Source organism: Geotrypetes seraphini, chromosome 13 (assembly GCF_902459505.1).
Source record: "Geotrypetes seraphini chromosome 13, aGeoSer1.1, whole genome shotgun sequence".
Classification (NCBI taxonomy): Eukaryota; Metazoa; Chordata; class Amphibia; order Gymnophiona; family Dermophiidae; genus Geotrypetes; species Geotrypetes seraphini.
In genome coordinates, this window is record NC_047096.1 from 513471 (window position 1) to 538175 (window position 24705).

Below are 24705 nucleotides of genomic sequence, written 5' to 3' on the forward strand. Positions count from 1 at the left end.
ACAGATTACTGCAACATACTATATCTCCCCTGCCCAGCAACAATGATAAAACAATTTCAAACAATACAAAATACAGCCCTAAGACTTATCTATTCGTTGAGAAAATACAACCACATCACAGAGGCATATCATGACTCACACTGGCTCCCAATACAAGCCAGAGTACACTTCAAATTCCATTGCCTACTATTCAAAGCTATAAACAGAAACAGCCCTACCTAGTGGAACAATGGACTAACTCATTCCACCTCAAGCAGACATAGAAGAACCCACACAATATTCGCACACCCACCAACCAAAAATGTCAAACGAAGAAAAATGTATGACAACCTACTGGCCACCAGAACAGCGAAACTGGACCGACAACTCACCAACCTGCTGACTTCGACCACAGACTACAAAACCTTCAAAAAAGAAACAAAAACCCTACTCTTCAAAAAATACATACAACCAATAATGTTCTGAATCCCACCTACATTACCAACTACCCCTTATCAAATTAGATAATGTTCAATCTATTCCTAAGTACTTCTTCATATCTCTTCAATATGTACTTCTTAAGATCATAGCAGTTCTTATGTAATCCGCTTTGAACCGCAAGGTAAAGGCGAAATAGAAATCACTATTGTAATGTAATGTAATATCCCCAGTCTACTCTCTTTGATGCTTTATCCTGCACTTACCGCAGTCTGAGCTGTGATGTGTGTACAGCCCACTATCTTTGCACCAGTCAGTGGTTTTTCACCTTGAGCTCGCTTCCTGAGAGAAATCAAGGCGAGCATGTCTGTAAAAAGAAGAGAAAACTTTGAATTAGTTACATGAAATTCTTCTCACATTCTTAGAATCTATCATAGGAACTGGTTTCTCTTTAGCAATCCAAAACAACCAAATAGCCTAACCCACTGTAAAAGAAAAGCAAGGGACATTTTTTTGAAATGGTAATAAATAATAATAATAAAAGTGACTAGGATTAAATATATTTATCATGCCAGACAAATCCAAGCAAATAGATTAAATATTTAAACTCTGCGGTTATTGCTTTTTTTTGAAGCACTGGCCTTGGCATTTAAATAAAATGCAGACACTCGGTTCCAAAATGTGAATAGTGGACAGCAAGAAAAGCAGTCACTCACCTGTAGCAGGTGTTCTCCAAGGCCAGCAGGACCCATTCTCACATGTGGGTGAAATCATCCAATGGATGCATTGTGCATATGCGCACCTTCCCACCTATATGTACCACGAGACCAAAGCAGTATAGCACAAAAGATGAAAGAATACATGTCCTGCTGTCTGCAGAGCATACCTGCTGCAGGTGAGAAACTTTGCTTTCTTTGAGGACAAGCAGGACATGTGGGAATCCCTAGCTATCAAGCTGACCAAAAGAAAAATAGGAAACAATTAAGGCCTGCAACAGCTGAAGGTCTAGAACTTTTTTTTTTTTGATCAGTCTGAAAGAACCCCAAAAAGGGCCTAGAAAGGTGGAGTTTATAGTTTATTAATCTTGTTATACCACTCGTTCATTTTACCGGTCCAAGTGATTTACAAAATACAATCAAACATAAAACAAAACAAGTTGACTGGGTGGAGAGTACCTGGGGGGTGGGTGATAGTTCTGGTAGATGGTGGTCCATTTGAATTTGGCTATGAGACTGCACTATTTAGGTGGGGAGGTGTTCTCTGTTTTAGGAGGGGGCTCTTTTTGTACATTATGCTTCTGCTACAACAGCTTCCATGTCAGAGTGGGGGGGAGGGATGATGGATCGACTACTCCAGGGCCCTGGTGTGCTTTGCTTTTGCTTCTGAACCCAGGTCTATTAATGGGAAATAGTTGGGTAGGTGATTTTTGCATATTATGTATAAAAACTGATGATGACGGTTTCTCTCTGCTGTTGATGATGTTCCATTGTTTCTTACTCGACTTTGATATGTTTAGTCTGTTTAAGATTGTTTCGCTATTTTCATCAATAAAATCATTTGAACATAAAAAAACAAAACAAACTAAAATAAAATAAAAATATAATAAAGAACTCCATTGTTAAATAGGATAGACCTCACCCATACAAGCAGCAAGCATACAAGAAAACAATACAAGAAATTAATAATAAACTTGATAAAATCAGTGATTGGCTCCAAATAAACTTTCCCTTAACATCAATAAATCCTGTGGTATACTCTTCCCAGTCAGGAACAACAAAACAATAACCGGAAAAATCTTCATTAAATCCTGCTCAGTAAAAATTGAACAAAAAATAAAACTTCTCGGAGTAACTATAGACAAAGATCTAACTTTCCATGACCAGATAAGCTCTGTAGTAAAAACCTGCTTTTACAAATTTAGGTTCATCCGTTCTCTAACTACAATCCTTGAAACTAATGCAATCATAACACTCGTTCACTCACTGGTTATCTCCCATCTAGACTACTGTAACTCTCTATATAATGGACTCCCACAAAAAGAACTACGTCGTTTGCAGCTTATATAAAATACAGCAATCAAACTTATACATAAAGTAGGGAAATATGATCATGTTACTCCTCTCTTGAAAGAAGCCCATTGGTTACCTATCACGCACCGTATCACTTATAAAACCTTAATGCTAGTTTTCAAAATCAAACTCTCACGTCTTCCATCTTTTCTCAACAAACTTACCATCCCTCTCTGTTCTTCTCGGACCCTAAGATCAGCAGATCAAAACTTACCGGCTGTTCCTTCCATCAAAGAATTCCACTACACTAGGAAAACTAACTTCTTTGTAGTTGCTCCAACCTTATGGAACGTCATGCCACCTCAACTCCATCATGAAAATCTTCTCATTAGGGCTTGGCTTTGAGACGTTCCGAGATGATCGGGTAGTTGATGAGCTCCGCGGAGTTAGGCTAATTATAATAATATAAGATATTAAAAAGTTTCGTAAGTCACACAAGAAGAGTTTTTTTTCGATAGCGAAATGGCTTCGGGTAAACAGTGTAAAAGCGCTTCAGCGGGAACAGGATCAGGAAGCGTCAAAAGGTCAAAGTTGGAGCCGACATCTCCTTCACTGGTTCCGCTTCCAGCGGAAGAAATTGAAAACAGAGATCTCATGAAGGAGCTACAACTGATAAAGGAGATAGTTTTAAACAATGCGAAAAATATGCAAGAAGTTAAGGAGGAGGTAGAGAATTTAAATAAGAAAATGCAAATAGTGGATATTAAGATTGAGCATATAGAAAAGCGTGTGGAGCGTACTGAGGCAGAAGTACTGCAGTATAAAAAAGACCATAAGGAGATAGAGATATTGAAGAAAGAATTGGAGGATTTATCCAACCGCGAAAGAAGAAGTAACTTAAGGGTGCTTGGGTTACCAGAAGGGATAGAAAAGAATGATCCGATAGCCTTTCTTGTTAATTTCTTACCGAAAATTCTGCTGATTCAAAGCAAATATCCGTTGGAATTGGAAAGGGCGCATAGGGTCCCGATAAGAAGATCTAGTAATCAGAAAGGACCGCGTCCATTGATTTTTAAAATGCTCAGATATCAACAGGTTGAAGAAATTATTAAATTAGCTAAAGAAAATAAAAATCTCAAATGTCAGGATTCAAAGATTCACATAGTACAGGATTTGCGAAAGTGACTGCTTACAGAAGGAAACAGCTGTTAGCATTACGCCCACAATTAAGAGCATTAGGAGCTAGATATGGTTTAATTTACCCAGCAATTATGCGGGTTACTTATAGAAATAAGACTTTAAACTTTGAAGATTCAGCTAAGCTAAAGGAGTTCTTAGATCAGTGTGAACTGCCTATGGCTACATAAGAATGAAGCTGGGGATGTATATCTTTTTCCTATTCTTTATTTTATCATAATATTTTAGTTTTATTTTGGTGTTTTGAGAGGAATATTTAAAGTTTAAAGCCAAAGTTCTTAAGTTGGGCAATTCTATGGTTAAAATTTGAATCTGACAGAGAAACACAGTCACTTGGAGCGGTTGCATGGAAAAAGGCTGTTTAGAAAAAGGTTTTAAAAGGTGACCTTTCCTTATGTCAGAACTGGGTCTAATAAATGTGAATATGGTTTAACATAATTGTGAATATGTGAACTTTTTCATTTCCTGTCTGATTGGAAAGACGATTTTAAAGAATGATAATCCTAGGATTGAAGGTGGTATATGTTAACTTCTGAATTTCGGATGAATCAGTAAGAGAAGATTGTCACGCAGGCTCTGCAATTTTTACATTCAAACATGGGAAGATCTGTGGGAGAGCTTCAGAGGGCAAAATTTAAAACAATATATTGCAATGCAGCAGAGAGAAGAAGATTGTGAAAGTGTTATATACATCTCTTGGACTGCAGTTGTTTAATAGAAGTACCGTAGGAAATGAAATCCTTTACCTGACAAGAATATCAAATTATTTGCAATTTGATATGAAGGGTTTGATAAGTTATAGGTTTTTTCTGCAGTATTGTGGGAAGTGAATGATGTAGGGTACTGAATTATGATTGGAATGAGTGCCTGTATGATATGGCCTGATTCTTATCTTACACCCTGCTTTTAATATTTGCTTCTCACTGATTCTAAAGCATATAAGTGCACAGTTGGTCCGGAGGAGATTTACTGAAGATAAATTCAGAAATTCAGCTTAGCAGCTGCATGGTGATCTTCATAAAGACAATTTTTGTGATCTGCCATGATTTACAGTGCTCTGGATTAGTCTATACAGATTCTGTATTGTGTAAAATGGATACTTTATTAATGAAGCCCTTGAAGTATGCCTACAGATCTGCATGCAGAGAAGATCTTTTGTAAGAGGAAGGACTATGGTGACGGTCAGCAGGTTTGAGCTAGTTAGAGATGTTGATATGTGGAGTTAATGGTCTATGACCCAAGTTATGTGAAGAAATTGTATGATGTCATCATAAGATAAATGACTGGATGGGAAATTGTTGGTTTGTAATTGCTAAAATTGTACTTATTTGAAGCAATTGGGTTTTGTTTTAATTAAATGTGTGGTGATAATATGAAGAGGAGGAATAATATAATTTTATTTGTTATTTTCCTTTTGGAATGGGTACTATAAAATATTCTTCCGGAAAAAAAAAAAAAAATAGAATTATTATAATTTAATTGTCTCCTTTTTTTTAATAAGGGACTTACATATATTATTTGGGTGTTTAGTTTAATTACTAATTGGGTTTTAGATATGGCCTGGGTGGAGTTTTTCATTTACTTGATCTAGCATGGGTGTCTCAAAGTTTGCATTATTGATATGGGTGGGGTCTGGAAGGAGAGATGGGGTTTAATTTGGATTTTCAGTGTGGGGAACTTGATCATATAGTAGTTATTTTGTGGATTGGTGTAGGTATTGTGACTAATCAATATAATGGGTTTTTAAATCCTTTCATTGAATGTCAATCGCCTCAACCATCCGATTAAAAGAAAGAAGACGTTATTATACTTAAAGCAGCAGAATGCGGATGTTTGTTTTATCCAAGAGACTCACCTATCTAGTGAGGAATCTAAAAAGCTAGTAGGTAATTGGGTGAAAGATTGTTTTTTTGCACCTGCGACAGGGAAAAAAGCTGGAGTAGATATCCTAGTTCATAAAATCGACCAGGATCTGGAGGCTGAACTGAGGCAGGTATGCAAAAGCGGAAGTGTGGTGGTGATGGGAGACTTCAACTACCCGGGAATAAACTGGAGTATTGGGCACTCAAGCTGCATGAGGGAGACCAAATTCCTGGAGGTCACGAGGGATTGTTTCATGGAACAGCTGGTCACGGAACCAACACGGGGTGATGCCACTCTTGACCTAATCCTCAACGGACTAGGGGGACCCGCTAAGGAGGTGGCGGCACTAGCCCCACTAGGAAACAGCGATCACAACACGATCCAGTACAGGCTAGAAATTGGATCATCAAAGGTGAAAAGAACTACAACGACTGCACTTAACTTCAAACAAGGGAATTATGATGCCATGAGGAAAATGGTGGGAAAGAAACTCAACGACAGCGCAAGGAAGATGGAGTCCGTAGAAAATGCCTGGACCATACTCAAGGGCACAGTGCACGAAGCACAGAACCTGTGCATCCCCAAGTACAGGAAAGGGTGCAAAAAAAATAGAACAAAAAACCCAGTGTGGATAACAAATGCAGTGAAAAAGGCGATAAGTGACAAGAAAGCATCATTCAAAAAATGGAAAAACAGAGGAGAACCAAAAGGAACACAAAAAACACCAAAAGGAGTGTCATCGAGTGGTTAGGAAAGCAAAAAAAGAATATGAAGAGAGACTGGCAGGGGAAGCAACAAACTTCAAATCATTCTTCAGGTACGTTAAGGGGAAGCAATCAGCAAGGGAGGAAGTGGGACCCTTGGATGATGGGGACAGAAAGGGAGTGGTAAAAGAGGAAAAGGAGATAGCTGACAGGCTAAATAAGTTCTTCACGTCAGTTTTCACGAGGGAGGACACAACCAACATTCCGGAGCCCGAGGAGATCGTAAAAGGAGAGCAGGATGAAAATCTGGTCCAGCTAGAGGTGAGCAAGGTGGATGTCCTCAGGCAGATAGACAGGCTAAAGAGCGACAAATCGCCAGGTCCGGATGGCATTCACCCAAGGGTACTCAAGGAACTAAGGAACGAAATAGCTGAGCCACTTCGACAAATATGCAACCTATCCCTAAAAACTGGAGAGATTCCGGAAGACTAGAAAATAGCAAATGTCATGCCCAACTTCAAGAAAGGCTCAAGGGGAGACCTAGGAAACTACAGGCCGGTGAGCTTGACCTCGGTCCCGGGAAAGATGATGGAAGCACTGATTAAAGACAGCATCTGGGAACACATCGACAACTATGGGCAGCTAAAGTCGAGCCAGCATGGCTTCTGCAAGGGCAGGTCATGCCTCACGAACTTATTATACTTCTTTGAGGGGGTAACCAGTCAGGTGGATAAAGGGGAATCCATAGATATCATTTACCTTGACTTCCAAAAAGCCTTCGACAAGGTTCCACATGAAAGACTACTAAGGAAGCTATGGAACCATGGGGTGCAAGGGGAGGTCCACCGATGGATCAAAAACTGGCTGGCAGACAGGAAACAGAGGGTTGGAGTAAAGGGACATTACTCAGACTGGCAATGGGTCATGAGCGGAGTTCCACAGGGGTCGGTGCTGGGACCGCTCCTATTCAATATATTCATTAACGACCTGGAAGCAGGAACAAAATGTGAGGTTATTAAATTTGCGGATTAAACCAAACTATATCGCAAGGTCAATAACATGGAGGACTGCGAAGATCTCCAAAAAGATCTGACAACACTGGAAAAATGGCCCAAAAAGTGGCAAATGAGTTTCAACATAGGGAAATGCATATAGGGAAAAAAAACCCGATGTTCACTTACAAAATGGGGGGATCAGCGCTAGGGGTGAGCGACCTTGAAAGAGACCTGGGAGTGATGATAGACACAACATTGAAGGCGTCGGCGCAGTGTGCCACGGCCTCAAGGAAAGCAAACAGAATGTTGGGTATCATTAAGAAGGGTATCACGACCAGGACAAAGGAAGTCATCCTGCCACTGTATCGTGCTATGGTGCGCCCACACCTGGAGTACTGTGATCAGTTCTGGTCGCCGTACCTCAAGAAGGACATGGAGGTACTTGAGAGGGTCCAGAGAAGAGCAACTAAGCTAATAAAGGGCATGGAGGACCTCTCATATACTGACAGACTGAAAAAGCTAGGGCTTTTCTCCCTGGAAAAGTGGAGACTTAGAGGAGACATGATAGAAGCCTTCAAGATCATGAAGGGCATAGAAAAAATAGACAGGGACAGATTTTTCAAATTAAGGGGATCAATAAGTACAAGGGGGCACTCAGAGAAATTGAAAGGGGAGAGGTTTAGAACAAACGCCAGGAAGTTCTTTTTCACACAGAGGGTGGTGGATACATGGAACGCGCTACCAGAGGATGTGATAAACAGGAGCACGCTACAGGGGTTCAAAGAAGCTTTGGATAGGTACTTGGAAGACAAAGGGATTGAGGGGTACAGATAAGAGTAAAGGTAGATTATAGGGATGGGATTAGAGGTAAGTTACAAAATTAATCAGGGACCACTGTTCAGGCACTAGGCCTGATGGGCCGCCGCGGGAGCAGACCGCTGAGCAAGATGGACCTCTGGTCTGACTCAGCGGGGGCAACTTCTTATGTTCTTATGTTCTTACAAGTAATTGGAAGAATTGGAGTAGACTCAATTACAATTTTTGGTGGAATTTGCTATGTCACATCTATAAAATGGAAAGAACAAAAGCCATACAAAAAGGTAATTATAATAACTTTAAAGAGATCTGGGGGCCATTGACAAATTACTGTAATAAATAGATACAATTTTTCTATTATAAGTACAATGCAAATGAAGGGGTGGGAGGGGGGTTCTGAATTCTGAATTTTTATTAACTGTCTAGTTCAAAAAGAAAGGAAAATTTTATAGGATTTATGTGATTGTATAGGATATGGTAGGGATGGGAGGGAGGAATTAAATATTATCATTTATTATTATGTTGAATATGATGGAAATTCAAGTGTTGTATACAATTTCAAATGTCATTTATTGATACTCTTGTTATAAGTTGCAAAAATGAATAAAGATTTAAAAAAAAAAAAGAAATTACTTGAAAACTCAGTTGTTTGTTGATGCCTATATGTACAGGTTGCAGTAAATATTATGGGGCTCATAATAATTTTTTTTTAAAAAAGGTCTAAAAAGTGGCCTAAATGGGTACTTGGACAATCAAAAAGCCTGATGTTTTAGATGTATCTAAAACCAGATTAGTCCTTTCCCCTGCCTCTAAACGCACAGAGAGAAAAGAGGCCGCCCACAGGTTGGCCTATTCTGGTTGGCCCAGGCGCCTCAGGCCCCACCTATGGGCGGGGTTTGAGCCACCTGGGCCAATCCGGCCCCATTCCTGGATTGGCTGGCCTGCAGGACGGGCGGGCTTGGCACCCGTCCGTCCGGCCAACGATTGCAAGGTACGGGGGGGGGGGGTCGTGGGGTCAGCAGAAGGGGTTGCGGGTTGGCGAGGGGGGCGATCGGGGGTTCAGGGGGGCGGTCATGGGGGGGGTGCATCGAGGACAGCAGGGCCTGGGATCCCTCCTGCCCGTATTTTAGTGGGGCCTGGGAGTTAGAGGGTGTCCCCGGGCCAGGAGGGCTTGGGCTCCCTCCTGCCAGATCATGTGGGGGGAGGGGGGTTGGAGGTCGCCGGGCCAGGAGGGCTTGGGCTCCCTCCTGCCCCTAACCTAATCGGGGAGTCCGGTTGCCGCGGGGCAGGAGGGCTTGGGCTTCCTCCTGCCCCGATGTCGTTGGGAGGGGGGGTCACGGTTTGACAGGGCAGGAGGGCTTGGGCTCCCTCCTGCCTGGATCGTTGTAGGGGGGGGGTGGATTCTGTAACCGGTGTTGTTTTTGACCGACACCGGTTACAGAATCCAGCTTTTAGGCGAAGGACTAGCTCCTCCTTCGCCTAAAAGCCCTTGTTTTGGACGTTTGAAGCTTAGGCTTTTTTTAGGTTGATTATATGGTATAAGTTTAGACGTAGTGGTGGTCTGGGCATTTAAACAGCTGAACTCCTTTTGGATGTTTTTTTGATAATGGACATTTTCCCTGCTTCTACTTTCAACGTTTAAGGCCTTAGGACAAAAGTGGACTTAGACGTTTTTTTGTTTTAATTTTTGGAAACATTGATATTTTAGCTTGCATATCCAACAATTCTAAGCGGGTACCAGCATTACATAAATAATAAAATGAATACAAACAATAAAACATTCAAACAGTATACTAGCATTGAGAAAAAATTGACACGTGATATGCAGGCTGTAAAGAGTAATATATGTTGTGTCTAGATAAGATGTTATATATAGTCGACAGCAACTTTATGGATGCTTGATACTTGGAAACCTTAAATAAATAAATCTACTCTTAAGGGGTCCTTTTTACTAAGGCGCACTAGCCACTAACGCGTCCATTACTGTATATCCTATGTGGTAAAAGGACCCCTAAATTTGGCTCTTTAAAGTTTAACAGAACATATTTATATTAAAAAATGTCAGAAAAATCCTAAATTACCAGGACTTACCCATGGTGAGCTAATGGGCCTGGGCAGGAATGCTCCTTCTTCCACTTTTGCCTGACCTGACTCTGGGTTCAAATGGCAGCCACTGACCTCTGGTGGTTGCTGGATAGGGGTCGGTTGGATGTGAGGGAGGGGGAGGGAACTGATGGGTGAGCTACCAAAAAAGTGGAGTGCTCCAATCCAGCTGAACTATTGCACTGTTTCAATGCACATTAAAATGTTAGAGCGGATGTGCTCTAATGCTTAACACGTGGTGACACTTGTACTACCTACTTCAAACCATCTCAAAAACATGCACCAATGTTGCTTGGACGAAGAGGATAACACTCTGAGAATAGGGTCCCCGCTGGATGGAAAGGATGATGATGCTATGAAGACAGTCACTCAACAGAAAGAAGGATGCTCTGAGGATAATGCTACCGGACAGAAAGGAGGACGAGCATTTCAGTGCAATACTACAAGTAGAGAACATATTACCTTGCTCAGCAATTTCGATTTCTCTGCGCCCAAATTCTGCCTGCTTGATATTTTTCACACAGAAGTCACTGACTCCCTTGGAATTAGTTTGTGGTTTCTCTCTAGGAGAGACCTCATCATCAGAGCTGTCTGTGTAGGATGCAGCTGAAATACAAAAGTCAGGAAACGAGAGTAAAAGTCTCCGTTCTGTGCTCTCAGCAAAGTATTAATAATGATTTATGCTTACCTGAACCGTAGCTGTCAGTAGAAGACTGCGAGATGGAGCGAGAGAGAGATCGACGACCAGTCTTTGTAGGGAACCTGCTGAACTCCTGCATATCCTCAGCAAACTGAATCTGCTTTAAACATACAGAAAAACAAATATAATTTACGTTTCTCCAAGACAATAAGCATTATTGCATATTCCAGTACCATGTCTTATTATTATGGATTAAGAGATGGTTGAAAGACAGAAAAGAGAGAGTGGGTTTAAATGGTCAATATTCTCAATGGAGAAGGGTAAATAGTGGGGTTTCATAAGAGTCTGTGCTGGGACCACTCCTTTTTAACATATTTATCCTTGATCTAAAGATAAGAATAACTAGTGGATAATTAAATTTGCTAATGACACAAAGTCCCAAGAGGACCTTGTGAGACTGGGCATCAAAATGGCAGATGACATTTAATGTGAGCAAGTGCAAAGTGATGCATGTAGGAAAGAGGAACCCAAATTATAGCTATGTGATGCAGGGTTCCATGTTAGGAGTCACTGCTCAGTAAAAGGATCTAGGTGTTATCATTGAGGATATGATGAAACCCCGGTGGCTAAGAAAACAAATAGAATGTTAGGAATTATCTGGAAAGTAATGTAAAACAAAAGATGAAAATGTTATCATGCCCTCTTTGGTACGGCTGCACCTTGAATACTGTATGCAGTTCTGGCTGCTGTATCTCAAAAACGATATAGCAGAATTAGAAAAGGTACAGAGGGAACAAAAATGATAAAAGGTTTGGGACGACTTCCCTTTGAGGAGAGGCTAAAGCGGCTAGGGCTCTTCAGCTTGGAGAAGAGACAGCTCAAGGGTGATATGATAGAGGTCCATAAAATACTGAGTGGAGTGGAAAGAGTAGATGTGAATTGCTTGTTTACTGTTTCCAAAAATATTAGGACTAGGGGGCATACAATGAAACTACTAAGAAATAGATTTAAAACAAACCAGAGAAAATATTTCTCTACTCAACATGTAATTAAACTCTGGAATTCATTGCCAGATAATATGGTGAAATCAATTAGCATAGCAGGGTTTAAAAAAGGTTTGGATAATTTCCTAAAAGAGAAGTTTATAGGCCATTATTGAGATGGTTTGAGGAAATCCACTGCTTATTCCAAGGATAAGCAGCATAAAATCAGTTTTACTTCTTGAGATCTAGCTAGTGACTTGGGCTGGCCACTGCTGGAAACAGGATACTTGATGGACTTTCAGTCTGTGCCAGTATGGCAATTCAGACAGTCTGATTTAATTATGTTGTTTTACCATTTGGCATCAGATCTTCTTGGAATTTCTTTTCAGTTAACTTTTATGTTATTTTTAGAGAAAGTACGGTAAGTCTGGCTTTTCACTTGGGCAGTCTTAATTCCTTTAGTTTAAGTGGAGACTATTTTCTTACCCTCCCTCTCCCTGGATTTTCAATAGCAAGCCTAAGCTAGGCACCAATACTGGATATTCAGCTCTTGCCCGGCTGCCGGAAGTTATCTGGGTGTCGGCTAATATTCAGTGCCGGTACCTGGCTAGCACCCCTTAGACAGTTTAGGAATTATGACAGATGAACATAACAACATAGTAAATGACAGCAGATATAGACCTGAACAGTCCATCAAGTCTGCCCTATAATTACATGCATTACAGTATCATTATTAAATTGTCTCTTTTCTTTGTTTCTTCTGGAACACAGACCTTAGAAGTCCACTTGGTACTATCCTTAGGTTCCAACTACTGGAGTTGCTATTGAAACTAACTCCAGCCTATCTAAACCATCTCCTTTGAGGGATTCAGACCATGAAAGTTTGTCCATTCATATTCTACTTAGAGATCTTATATGTTCATCCCACGCTTTTTTTAAATTCCATCACCGTCTTCCTCTCTACCACCTCTCTCAGGAGGGCATTCCAGGCATCCACCACCCTCTCCATGAAAAAGAATTTCCTAACATTACTCCTAAATCTAAATACAAAGGAATTATTTCATATGGTACAATCTTTAGTTAAATGTTATGATGGAACAGATGCAAAAGGTTTGGAACCTGCTGATTATACAAGATATATGAAGGAGAAGATGGAGAAATTGGTTGAGATCGATGATGAATGTATGATAGATGAATTTTTGAATGATATGGAAGATGTGGATGGATGGGTGAATTGAGGTGGTGACTGAGGAAGAGGTAAAATCTGTAGTGCGGCAACCAACCCCAACAAGATCGATATCTGAACCTAATCTAATCTAATCCTTGGTCTTATATACCGGGTCATTCCCCTAAGGGACTCGAGCCGGTTAACAAAACATAATCTTTAAAAGATTGATAAACAACAGTAAAGGAAGAAGAATCAGTCGATATCAACATACAGTTATCAGCTAAAAAATTCTATCAATTGTCTGTAAGATATTTTGTAAACAGATACATTTTCAAGGTTTTTCTAAGACGAGTCAATGAAGAGAGAGTTCTGATATCTGAAGGAAGATCATTCCAGATTTTCACCATAGTAAATGTCAAAAAGTGTGAAAGTCTACCTAAAGTAGAGGGGAGTAGTAATTTAAATTCATGTATATACCTCGTAGACTGAATACGATATGAATTAAAAGAGGAAATAATGGGGAAAAAAATCCCATATAAACTCTTAAAAATAACATTTACACACTTAAACTCAGTTCAAATTCTATTGTCTACTATTTAAAGTAAACCATGGCACTGCCCCCAGCTACCTAAACAACCGCCTACACCGCTACCACTCACCCAGATCAAGGAGAACTCAGAACCTATTCACCTTCCCCCCTCATAATGGTACCCGACGTAAGAAACTTTACGACAGCCTCCTGGCGACTCAGGCAGCGAAAATTGACCCCACCATCACCAAACTGATGATCAAAACAACAGACATCAAAGTGTTTCGAAAAGAAATCAAAACAGTTCTATTCAAAAAACACGTCCTTACTTACTAATCTCCTCCCACTCGTACATGCTTTCTCCCCTGTGAATAACACACTAGTCATTTCCTCGAATCATACCAACCAAAAAATATCCAGACCGCTAAATAAGCATCTACCACATGTATCCAATAAACTTATCCCTTCAATGTTAGGTTATCCTCCTCAGCTACCCGAATATATTGTTATTCTCCACTGTTTCCTGTAAGTACTTGAATCTTTACTATGTAATTCCATCGGATAAATACAGATATCCTCTAATTTGTAACTATCAACTGTATCATGTAATGTACATGAATCTTTGTTATACAATTCTCTCGGTAATGTCCAGATATTTTCTAATTTGTAATCCACTTAGAACCGCAAGGCACAAGCGGAATAGAAATCACTAATGTAATGTAAACTGAACCCTCCCATATATCGGAAGCCAATGTAAAGCCCTCAACAATGGAGTAATATGATCGTATTTATTTTTACTAAAAATTATTTTGGCCGCCATATTCTGAATAAATTGTAATCTCTTCAAATTACCTTTACTTAAACCAATGTAAAGGGAGTTGGTATAGTCCAGATAAGCTAGTATTATAGCCTGAACCAATATAGTGAAGTGGTGTTGATGAAAAAAGCAGCGAACTCTCCTTAACATCTGTAAACTAAAATAACATTTTTAGATGTGTCATTGATTTGGTTTGTCATCCAAAACAAATCCCAGGATTCTAGATGAATATTCAATCATTAAAGAGTCACCCGAACTTAATCTTATAAAAGATGGAAAATTATGTGTAATTGGAACAAACCATTAGAGTTTGGTTTTAGTGGCATTTAGCTTCATACGCACAGAATAAGCCCAGTCTTGAATTACAAGAGTTAATATCTGCTGTTAAATTCGACAATGAAGGATCAACTTCTAGTAGGATGAAAATATCATCAGCATACGTAAAAATTGATTCTGAGATAGACAATTTCAAATATTTCAAAGTCGTCATATATATATTAAATAATATAGGAGACAATGGAGAACCTTGAGGTAACGCCGCAAACAGGAGACCACGATGAAGAAAATTTATTCTCATTATTCACTTGATATGATCGTAATTTCAAGAAACCATTGAACCAATTCAAAACTCCTTGATCTATTCCAATATCAAGCAAAAGTTGTATAAGAACATCATGATCTACAACAGGGGTGCCCACACTTTTTGGGCTTGCGAGCTACTTTTAAAATGACTAAGTCAAAACGATCTACTAACAATAAAATTTTTAAAAAACACAAAGCACACTGTACGCAGAGAAAATGTTAATTATCATTTATATTCCGGGGTTTTTCAAGGTCAAGGCAGATGACTCTATGCACTGTCACCTCAAAAACAACCATACAAAAATAGACAAATATACCCCCCTCCCTTTTTACTAAACCACGATAGCAGTTTTTAGTGCAGGGAGCTGTGCTGAATGCCCAGCGTTGCTCTCAATGCTCATAGGTTCCCTGTGCTAAAAACCGCTATTGCGGTTTAGTAAAAGGGGGCCATAGTGCAAAATATAGACAGCAGATATAAATTCTCAACATGGACACATTTTGATCACTAAATTGAAAATAAAATAATTTTTCCTACCTTTGTTGTCTGGTGATTTCATGAGTCACTGGTTGCACTTTCTTTTTCCGACTGTGCATCCAATCTTTCTTCCCTTCTTTCAGCCTGTATGCTTCCTCTCCTCCAAACCTTATTCCCTCCCCTTTTTCTTCCTCTCTCCCTGCCTCCCTTTCTTTTTTTCTCTCTTCATGCCCCCTTTCTTTCTTTCTGTTTCCCTTCTTTCCTTCTCTCTCCCTGCCTGCCCCCTTTCTTTCTTTCTCCCTGCCCTCCCCCAAGTGGCCACCGCCATCAGGGAACAGGCCCCAAAGCAACCACCGCCCCAAGCTCTCCCTGCTTTGGGCCAACCAGCATTCCTCTCCCCGTCAATTCTGCTGTCGGAGAGGAAGTTCCGGGCCAGCCAGGCAGCAATTGGCTGGCCCAGAACTTCCTCTCTGACGGCAGAATTAACGTTGTGGAGATCTGCCCGGTAGATTGTGAAGGCAACGTGAGTCTATCATGGAGCCCGGGATGGGCTCCATGATTGACTCACTTTGCCTTGGCGATCGACCTATTAGGCACCCCGGATCTACATCAAAAGCTGCTGAAAGATCAAACTGCAACAAGACAGCACAATGGCCATGGATCAAAAGATGTTGAACCTTCACAACCAATGAAATAAGGAAGGTTTTGGTGCTAAAATTTGGATGAAATCCAAATTGAAATGGAAGGAGTAGAGAATATATCCAAATAATCTGATAATTGCCTTGAAACAATAGATTCTAAAATCTTTGTTAACAGTGGTATGTTTGCAACCAGACGATAATTGAGAGCTAGTGTTGGGTCTAACTCAGAATTTTTTAACAATGGATTAAGTACAATTTGTCCCATAGCTAATGAAAAAAACCACTAGTGAGGATGTAATTAACCAACATTGTAAGCCAGGAAATAGCAAATGAAGGAATGTTAAAGAAAATGTATGATGAACAGGATTAAGCAGACATTTTTTCTGACCACATTTAACACAAAGCTGTTTAAGTTGGCATTGCGTTATTGTGTCAAAAGTGTGCCAGTATCTATCAACTGGTATGTCATCAGAGGATTTTTCATTGCAGTGTTTTAAAAGGTACTGAAATATTAGAAAATGATGACCTTATTTTTAAGATTTTGTCATTAAAGAAAGTAGCTAATTCTTCTACAGAAGGTTTAATGGATTTATCTATCTGTTCAGAAGTTATCGACTTCCATAATAAGAATAGAACTTTACTTTGATTTTTTTGCAGTATTTTTTTTTTAATTCTTTATTTTTAAAACATCAATTGTGCACAAAAAATGCATTTACATAAATTATCATTACAGCACAATATACTTAATAGAATAAAAACAAGACTTATTTTCTCCTACCCACTTTCCAATTTACAAACACCTCATAAAAATACTTGTAATCAACCCTTCTATATTTCTTAACAAATGCCAAAACCTCCCCCCTCCCCGGATGTGTATGTTCCCTCAGTTTATACAAATAAATCAATCTTTACAATATTTAGTTAATGGTTCCCAAAGATTTTTTTGCAGTATGATTTTGTCACCATAATATATTTTCCTAGCTTTAATAATCTCATGACTATATTCCTTTATCTTCTTTCTCCAATTTATCTTATCTATTTCTGCATTACCTTGTTCATTAGCGCTTGTGAAGTTAGTGATGTGAAAGGATTTTTGTGTTAACAAAAATTGTTACTAAATGTCTTCAAACTGGAATTGTTCCTGATAGTTGTAAGCTTGCAACTGTGAAATCACTACTGAAAAAACAAAATTTAGATTCAGGCAATTTAGGTAATTATAGACCAATTTCAGTAATGCCAGTGGTGTCTACAATTATTGAACAAGAGTTTGTGGAAAAGAAGAATTGGTTAGATAAACATCAATATGGGTTTAGAAAGGGACATGGGATTGAGACATTAATGATATTGACTTTGGATGTGCACTGGCAAGATACAGATATGGGGGAAACATTTTGTATGGTGTCATTACATGTATCAACTGCCTTCGACACAATGAATCTGAAAATCCTGCTATATAAGTTGAAAATGGGAGGTGAAGTGTTGAGATGGTTTCAGTCTGAATGATCAGAAATTTGTGGTAAAAAGAGTAGCAATTCATTATCCTAGTGATGTTCCTGAGGACTACCACAGGGGTCTACTCTTATTGGTCCTATTATTTAACACCTATATAGCATCGTTGGGGATCTTGTTTGTACATTATCATATTTATATGGATGATATACAGTACTTCACCATCTAGACAGGGATCGAGTACATAGTAAAATCAAATTGACTGACTGTATGATAAAGACTGACAACCGAATGAATGAGAATATGGTTCTCAATTTGCAAAAAACTGAGGTTATGTTTATTGGGTATGATTAACAGTTATTACAAGTACAGGAGGTACAGTTGAAAATTGAGAAACTGTCAATTCTGCCACATATGAGATTAGGCAGGGTTTATTTAGATGCTCATCTTACAATGCAGGAACATGTATTATAGGCTATTAAGGGAACATTCTTTCAATTTAGGCTTCTTTCTACAGTAATGCCAATGTTGTCAGTTGCTGGATTTTTGGACAATAAAGCAGAGCCTGATCATTTCAAAGTTAGATTTCTGTAATACACCATGGCTAGGCTTTGCAAATAGTGAATACAGCATCCAGAATGACCACTGGGGTCTCACATTTTGAACATATTTCTCCAGTGTTATAACAACTATATTGGTTACCAGTAATTCATCGAATTGAATATAAAATTCTGATAATTATCCATCAAGTGGTTTATGGTATAGTGCCCTGGTATTTGACTCAGACTCTAAAGAAATGTCTGTCAATGCAATTTTTTGCAATTGCAGTCATTAATGAGACTATCTAAGAATCAGTGGAGATACATTATGTGAAAAACATGGTCTTCAGCTATTTCACTGGCTGGGCTCCTTGAGATTACGTAATGTGAAATCTTTTAAAAAGTTGCTGAAAACGCATTTGATTTTTTAGGCCATTTACAAGAGTGGATGTTCCTTGGAGTAGATTTTTTAAACTGTAAATCTGATTTTCCTGTTTAATGAAAGTGTAGCAGCTGAGAGTTTTGTAGCAGTTCTATACCGTTTCTGATGTATTGATATTTTATCGATGTGATAAGCGGATTCCAATAAAACACACATAACTTACGTATTAGGCAGAATAGAACTCTTTTAAATGTATAAACAAACATTTAGGCCCCCTTTTATCAAGCTGCATAAGGGTTTACTTTTTATTGCAGAATGCTGCAGTATAAGCTCCACCGCTCATAGAATTCCTACGAGTGTCGGAGTTTTTACCACAGCGGTCTGCGATCAAAAAACCCTTACGCAGCTTGATAAAGGGGGCCTTAGTCAATTTTAAATAGTTCTAGCCCACCAATCAACTGCAGTCCAAGATTAGGTTACAAACCAAACATTAGAGCTAGTAATAAAATTCCAACTTTTTTTTTTTGTTGTTTGCAATAAATTTTTAATGAATTTTCATGATTTAGAGCAGGGATCTCAAAGTCCCTCCTTGAGGGCCGCAATCCAGTCGGGTTTTCAGGATTTCCCCAATGAATATGCATTGAAAGCGGTACATGCACATAAATCTCATGCATATTCATTGGGGAAATCCTGAAAACCTGACTGGATTGCGGCCCTCAAGGAGGGACTTTGAGACCCCTGATTTAGAGGGACATTTTCAGTATGATGCCCAAAGCCAATTTTGGATATTTTGCAAAGAAGTGTCCAAAAATCCAGTGTCAAAGCTGGCCATTTTTGAACCAGGAAAGTATCTACCTTTTTGGTTTAAAAACACCCTTATTTTAGACATTTTGTGCTCGGTGCATCTTTCTTTAAGGTCAATTTTCAAACAAAAAGGTCCAGATTCTGTAACCGGCTGATTGGCCCTGGACTGACTGATAGGTAATCGGCTGGGCACCGATTACAGAATCGCTCCAAGATAGGCGGCTGACTTACCTTTGCCACTAGACTGCAGCAGCTGATCATGGCAGGAGGATTCCCCCCTCCCCCATCGGCTGAGTTTTATTTTTTTTAATTCAATTTTCTATACCGTTCTCCCAGGGGAGCTCAGAATGGTTTACATGAATTTATTCAGGTACTCAAGCATTTTCCCTGTTTGTCCCGGCGGGCTCACAATCTACTTAATGTACCTGGGGCAATGGGGGGATTAATTGACTTGCCCAGGGTCACAAGGAGCAGCGTGGGTTTGAACCCACAACCCCAGAGTGCTGAGACTGCAGCTTGGCAGGGATTCCCCAATATCACGATTCTCTAACAGGTGCCCAAGTTCTGGGCGCCGGTTACAGATTCACGGCTTTAGGGAGTTTCAAGTTTATTTCACTTTTGATGAATCGCCTAATTCAAATTTCTAGGCGATGTACATAATATAATAAAGAAACTATAACATAATACTGTAATACATAGTCCCTGCCGCTCAGCTGATATTGGATGGGGAAATTCTCCCCAGCTGCGATTTGCAGAGAGCAGCTGCGGCAAGGAACCACCATACCTGACCTCAAATCAGCTGGCAGGAGAGATGCCCACTCCCTGCAGGCAGCCCCCCTCCCCCAAACAGCCCCAGCAGGAGGAATGCCCAATCCCTCCTACAGGTACACTCCCGAACATATCCAGCAAGAAGGAAGCCAAATCCATTCTACTGGCACCCCTACCCCCACCCCCATCCCTCCACCTTCCCCAGAACCCACCCAGATCCTTCTTTATATCTTTTATTGGAAAGCTGGCAAGAGGGATGCTTACTCCCTCTGGCCGGCAGGTCCACCTCTCCCGAATGGCGGGCCTTTCCCTTCCCAGTGCATCCTGGGATTGCACCGAAGAGAGTCCTAAGGCCCTGATTGAGCCAAGTGCCTAAGGCCCCTCCATAGGAGGCCAACCAGAGTCTTAGGCCTCTTTCCCAGTGCATTCTGGGATGCACTGGGAGTGGCCTAAGACTCCCATTGGCCAGATCCCTTTGGCCCCTCCCAGAGGTTGTGGTAAGAGCGGATATCGTAGCTGGTTTTAAGAAGGGCTGGGACAATTTCCTGGAGGAAAACTCATAAGAACATAAGAATAGCCTTACTCGGTCAGAACAATGGTCCATCAAGCCCAGTAGCCCGTTCTTACGGTAGCCAATCCAGGTCACTAGTACCTGGCAAAAACCCAAAGATTATCAACATTCCATTTTACCAATCCAGGGGAAGCAGTGGCTTGCTCCATGTCTTTCTCAATAACAGACTATGGACTTTTCCTCCAGGAAATTATCGAGATGGACAGTGAAAGAGAGAGAGAGAGACATGTTGCCAATAGGGGTGGAGGAGAGAGGAAGAAAAGTTGGATTCAAGGGACAGAGAGAAATGTTAGTTGGGGAAGGAAATGAGGTCCAGAGGAGAAGCAGCATGCAGGAGGCAGAAAAAAAAAAGAAATATTGGATGCATAGGCAGAAGGGAGTGCAACCATGAAGACTGCATGAAGTCACCAGACAACAAAGGTAGGAAAAATGATTTTATTTTCAATTTAGTAATTGAAATGTGTCAGTTTTGAGAATTTATATCTGTTGTTTATAATTTGCAATATATTTGACTATTTTTCTATAGTTGTTACTGAGGTGATATTGTATATTTTAAAGTCATCTGTCTTGACCTTAAAAAAATAAAATAAATAAATAAATAAATATATATATATATATATATATATATATATATATAAACATTTTCTCTGTGTACAGTGTGCTTTGTGTTTTTGTTTTTTTTTAATTTTATGGTTACCATATAAGATTATATTGTGTGTATATGAAAAATGAATGGAAGAAATTGCATTACAATTAGTACCATTATTATAGGGGTGGGGTCAGGGCAGAGCTTGGGCGTATCTGGGGCGGATGATATTTTGTTAGACTTAAGGGGTAATTGGCTTGAAGAAGTTGAGAAACACTGGACTAGGGAGACACTCAAAGTTACAGGGAAATACTTTTAAAACCAATAGGAGGAAATATTTTTCACTCAATAAGCTCTAAAATGCATTGCCAGAAGAACTGGTAAAAGCGGTTAACGTAGCTGGTTTCAAAAAGGGTTTGGACAAGTCCAGTCTCTATTGAGACAGACATGGGAAGCTATTCCTAGCATGGAATGTTGCTACTATTTGGGTTTTTGCTAGGTACTTGTGAACAGGATTGGCTACTGTGAAGACAGGATACTGGGCTAGATGGACCACTGGTCTGACCCAGGATGGCTATTCTTATGTTCCTACGATGTTGACGTAGATAATATGTTTGATGCAGACATCAATCTTTTGGAAACATAGAAACATGATGGCAGATAAAGGCCAAATGGCCCCTCCAGTCTGCCCATTCACAGCATCCACCATCTCCTCCTCTCCCTAAAAGATCCCATGTTCCTATCCCAGGTTTTCTTGAATTCAGACACAGTCTCTGTCTCCACCACCTCTACCAGACTATTCTACACATCTACTACACTTTCTGTAAAAAAGTATTTCCTTAGATTACTCCTGAGCCTATCACCTCTTTATTTCATCCTATGCCTTCATTCCGGAGCTTCAATTGAAATGAGACTTGCCTCATGTGCCTTTATACCACATGTCTATCATATCTCCCCTCTCCTGCATTTCCTCCAAAGTATACTGTATATATTGAGATCTTTGAGTTTCTCCCCATATGCCTTATGGCGAAGACTACCGGCCATTTTAATAGCCTTCCTATGCATCTACTCCATCCTGTTTTTACCTTTTTGAAGGAACAATCTCCAGAATTGTACATCATATTCTAAATGAAGTCTCACTAGAGTCTTATACAGGGGCATCAATATCTCCTTTTTCCTATTGGCCAAACCTTTCCCTATGCACCCTAGCATCCTTCTAAGCTTTTCGCCTTCACTTTTTCAACCTGTACTATCACGCCCATGTACCCCTCTCGCCCCCTCTTAGCATCCTCACATCAAAATTGTTTTAGACCTTACGCCTTTAATTGTATTCCTCTTACTGGAAAAGTCCAGCTATCTTTTTGTTGTACTAGGTCCAACATCTTTAATTGTATTTCTCTTCCTGGAAATGTCCAGTTATCTTTTTGATGTAATCCGCTTAGAACTGCAAGGTACAGGCGGAATATAAGCCATTAATGTAATGTAATGTACTATCACACCCAAGTACTGTTCCTCTTTTGTGCACAAAAGTTCTTCATCCCCTAAACTGGATTTTGCAATTCAAATGCATGACCTTGTATTTCTTTGTACTAAATCTTAGCTGCCAGATTTCAAACCATTCTTCAAGCTTCGTTAGATCCTTCAAGTTATTCACCCCATCATGGGTATCTACCCTATTGCAGATTTAGGTATCATCTGCAAAGAAGCAAATCTTAACAAGTTTCAAGTTTAATAAAAAATGTGATTAATTGCCTATCCAGGATTCTAGGTGATTTACATTATAAAATGGGGAATACAAATTTTAACTTAAAAAAAACACGAAAACAAATTGCATATACAAAGACAAACAGATTGCATAGGCAAAGACGGACAAACAAAAACAAGACGGAGAGTGGTGAATTACAATAAAAGAAAGAAAAGAGAACATTACAATTACATTAGTGGCTTCTATTCCACTTATACCTTGCAGTTCTAGGTGGATTACAGAAGAAGATAACTGGACATTTCCAGGAAAAGTTACAGGATAAGGTGCTAATTACATGGTTGAGTATTTGCTTGGAAAATTACAAGATTGGGAACAATTAAGGAGATGTTTTAGTTTTTCTTAATAAATTTTCTGAATAGCAGGGTTTTAATTTCCCTTCTGTCTATTTTGTAGTCAGACGTAGTTGGCAGTATGTTTGAGAGGTGGTGGTCTAGTTTCATTGCTTGAGGGAAGTAGTTTCTTTAAGGCTGCCATTTACTAGTTTGGGGAGGGCGAGCTAACATCAGTGCTCAAAGGCATCTTTGAACAAAAAGCATTTTAATGCCCCTTTAAATTTATCCAGGTTTATTTCCTCCCTCATATGAAGGGGCAATGAGTTCCAAGCAAGGGGTGCAGTAACTGAAAATGTTATGTGGTGAGTGCTGATAGTCTTAAGCGAGGGAACGAAGCATAAATGTTGGGAAGTAGATCTGAGAGTTCTGGGTGAATGTGAAGAATGAGTAGTTTGTCAATAAAGGCTGGTTCTCTGGTTTTATGTGCTTAAAGGTAAGTAAGGCAATTTTATAAGAAATTCTCTGGGGGGTGGGAAGCCAATTGGCCCAAGAACAGAACCTTGAGGCACACCACTAGTAACATCACTTTCCTCAAAGTGACCGCCATTAACCCCTAACTTTTATCGCTTTCCACTCAACCAGTTCCTGACCCAGTCCATCATTCTGGGGCTATCGTGAAGGCACTCAGTTTATTTATTAGACACTTGTGTGGAACACTGTCAAAGGCTTTGCTAAAATCTAAAAATATACATCTAGGTCTTTCCCTCTATCCAATTCTCTCGTCACCTAGTCAAAGAAATTGCAACTTTCTGTAGGTCAGCCTTGAATGCATCACATCCAAGGGAAGACTACTAGAAGCTTCTTGAGCTCTATTTAATTTAAAGCTATCATTTTGAGCACCTGGGGCCTTCCACCATGCATGGTGGATGGCAAAAGGCCATCTATAGTATTAGCATAATTCTGTTCCAGCAGCAACTTTCTCTTACTGCCAAAGAAAGGCAGGACATCAAAGAACTGGTCACTTTTGTTACATCATCTACATCCGTTACTGGCATGAAGCACCTCTTCCTGTAAAAAGACCACTCAATAACTTGGTTCTGCTTTCAGAACTCCAGAAATATCCAAACAAGGTTGTTGCCAAGACTGTGTCAACAACATTCACCAGACATCTGTGGTATTTGTCAGAAATTTTGGATGGTCTGGCCTTTATTTGATGACAGACTAAGCAATGAAGTAAAGTCCAAGATGGTGACAAACCTTCAGCTTCCACATTCCACAAGTTCGATGCAACATCTCAACTGCCCTCCCAGGTCACATGGTCCTATCAGCCTGGCATCAAGTGTAACAAAGAGAACTTATGTCTTCTTTGTTATTCTTGACACAAATGGACAAGAAAAAAGCACAATTGGTAAAAAATCTTACAAACTGGAAAGATGATCCAAATTACCAATATTTGATGCAGTCAGCATCAAATGACAGTATGACAGTAGTCTATTTCTCCTCTGAAAAAGCAATTGCCCTAATGCTGCAGTATAGTTCAAGTCTTACAAAGAATGAAGAAAGCAGCTTCTCCTTCGCCTTGTTGCTCAGCACAGAAAGACCTAACCAACTTGCTCCAAAGCCACACTGA

At 39.8% G+C, this 24705-nt stretch overlaps 1 protein-coding gene across 3 annotated transcripts in view; it reads right to left on the reverse strand.

Moving 5' to 3' along the window:
* The window catches only part of AHCYL1 (adenosylhomocysteinase like 1), an 89792-nt gene that overhangs the window by 57104 nt on the left and 7983 nt on the right, over positions 1–24705 (reverse strand). For 2 of the 3 annotated variants that reach the window (XM_033918954.1, XM_033918956.1), the window contains exons 2-4: positions 10793–10904; positions 10567–10710; positions 684–784 (exon numbers count right to left, since the gene is read on the reverse strand). In XM_033918954.1, the coding sequence (XP_033774845.1) occupies positions 684–784; positions 10567–10710; positions 10793–10904 (357 nt within the window). The remainder of the gene's footprint in view (positions 1–683; positions 785–10566; positions 10711–10792; positions 10905–24705) is intronic. The other variant, XM_033918955.1, reaches the window with a different exon arrangement.